This window comes from Lotus japonicus, chromosome 2 (assembly GCF_012489685.1).
Source record: "Lotus japonicus ecotype B-129 chromosome 2, LjGifu_v1.2".
NCBI lineage: Eukaryota > Viridiplantae > Streptophyta > Magnoliopsida > Fabales > Fabaceae > Lotus > Lotus japonicus.
The window spans coordinates 46,166,467-46,168,745 of NC_080042.1; the positions used below are offsets into that span (position 1 = coordinate 46,166,467).

Here is a 2,279-nt window from a genome sequence, read left to right on the forward strand (position 1 = left end):
TATGGGTATATGAAGTGGATGCAAAAGCTATTTTGAATATTCTTTTATTCTGTCATCGGTTTTTTTAGAAACCTTGTCATTGAAAGCCATTCTCCTATCGCAATAGATTGGATGAACTCAAATGAAAATAAGTCTTAGAAACTTTTCAATGAACTGAATCACATCGATTTCTTGATGAGGATGAGGGAAGTTAACTTAGGCACATGTTTGGGGATTGTAATGTTATGGCAGGCAACATTACCAAAGAAGGTTGTAATAGAGTTGGGAAGTGTAGCTTTTTGTTGAAGATACAAATTGTAATTGAGGAGCTATATGAGACAGGAGTTCTCATGCTTCCTAAGCTTTATGCTAATGAAATTGATCTTTCAAAAAAAGAAAAAAGATATCAAGATTAAGATCATCAATGAAAAATAAGCTTCCAATTTTACTCTTCTCCATTTTTGTTTCTTTCAATTTCAATACCACTATTACACAAACTATACTACTGGAGGATGCCCTAAGTTATTGATATTCATAGAATAGAGTACAATAGTCTAGCTCTTATTGATATGCAACATTGAATCAATTTCTGGAAAATTAAATGGCTCAGTTTGGCCAATTGTACATGAATTCCCAGAACCCTGTTTGTCCATTTAAGCCATAAATTCCTTCAGCTGCTACAAGCCATGAACATCCAGTCTTACATCGCACGAAGTCCCTTCCAAAGGAATAAGCATCAATATAATACTGCTGAACTCTGTCCCATGCCAAATCACAGAAAAACAAGGTAGTTCCAATAATATTATCAGAGAAGTCCCACCCAAATTCACTCCCATCTTCAATGTTCTGCTTGCCCAAATCATTGTCTTTGGATTGGCAATGTAAGGTCATGTTCCTCTCAGATCCTAGTTTGTTCTTGATGCTCACATGTTTGCTTCCTGCAATAGTAACAACAGAGGTGCTCAATAATAATCCTAGTACTAACACCAGGGTCATCATGAGATGTGTTGTCTTAGCTAAACTAATTTTCCCCATGTGTGCTTCAATTTGTGGGTCTGCTTCAACGAAAGGATTGAATTAAATCCAAAATATAAACACCTGAAACAGAGAAACAAATATTGTCCTATTTTGCTATGTGACAAGGTTTGACATTGTTTCTGCCGTGCACTGACATAAGAATATGGGATAAAAAAAATTGAATTTATCTTAGGGTATTCATTATATTTTTTTCACCCATACATGCATGTTAATGATATTATTCTTATAATTTGCGGTGGGATGATCACCTCCTGATGTAAACACTCTTTTTGTAAACACGGTTTTTTCATCTTAAAAGAATGCGCATTGACCCTAAAAAAAGATATTATTCTTTTACGGCTTAAATATGTTTTTGTTCCCTGAAATATACCACATTTTTTATTTCAGTTCTTTTAAAATTAATTTTTCGTTTTTCATTTTTTGAATATCAGTTGTTTTATTTTTCGTCCTTGACGTTAACTTTTTCATCCAAAATAAACGAAAGTCCATGTTAGTATTAGATGTGGTATGTTTTTATCCTTGAAATATACCTTATTTCTGATTTTAATCCTTGCAATTTTTTTTTAGGCATTCTTAACTTCAAATCTGTTGAAAATACAATTTCACTTTTCAGTCACTTCATCCCACCAACGATTCCTTTTCCAGCCTAATGAAAAACTCCTTATCCTCTCTCGGTCAGAGACGTCACAGCCGCTTCTCCTCTGCCCAAGTGCGTCCCAATTCACCTCTCAAGGACTTCAAGAAGCTTCTTTATGGAAGGGTAATGATGATAGGTTGTTACACATTAAAAGGAAAAGTTTGAGGGTTTGAACTAAAATAAAATTTGCAAGGACTTAAATTCCGTTGCGCCGCAGTCGTCTAGTCCCCCCTCTCCTTCCGACCCGTATTTCACGCGTGCTACGAAGGCTTTCTGGCTAAGTACGCAGGCATGTCTTTTCCGGGCAGTGATGAAGATGTCATTCGCAGGTTGGCTGCGGAGCTTAAAGAAAATTTTCCTTCTATCTGCTAGGTTTTGTGCGGTTTTCCGTTGGGTGTTTTTGTTTTTGTTTCACCTAATTCAGTTATGTTACTCACAATTTAATTCATATATGAACTCTTAGAAAAATTTCTATGGTGATGTAGACTTTACCTTCACTTGTTAATACCTTAATCAAGTAAATCATTCAATTTTTAGTTGCTAAGCCTAATGCCTTAGTACCTAGTCAATTCAATTGAAGAATGAAGCTTGTATGTTCAGGCCAACACAATAAGTTCCCACCCTT

The 2,279-nt window shown here is 35.4% G+C and overlaps 1 protein-coding gene across 1 annotated transcript; it reads right to left on the bottom strand.

Moving 5' to 3' along the window:
• Positions 1 to 421: 421 nt before the first annotated feature.
• Positions 422 to 1,031, bottom strand: LOC130735415 (self-incompatibility protein S1-like). The gene has a single exon (XM_057587416.1). The coding sequence runs from the start codon at positions 1,012 to 1,014 to the stop codon at positions 586 to 588; it is 429 nt and encodes a 142-aa protein (XP_057443399.1). The 5' UTR covers positions 1,015 to 1,031; the 3' UTR covers positions 422 to 585.
• Between the last annotated feature and the right edge of the window lie 1,248 nt (positions 1,032 to 2,279).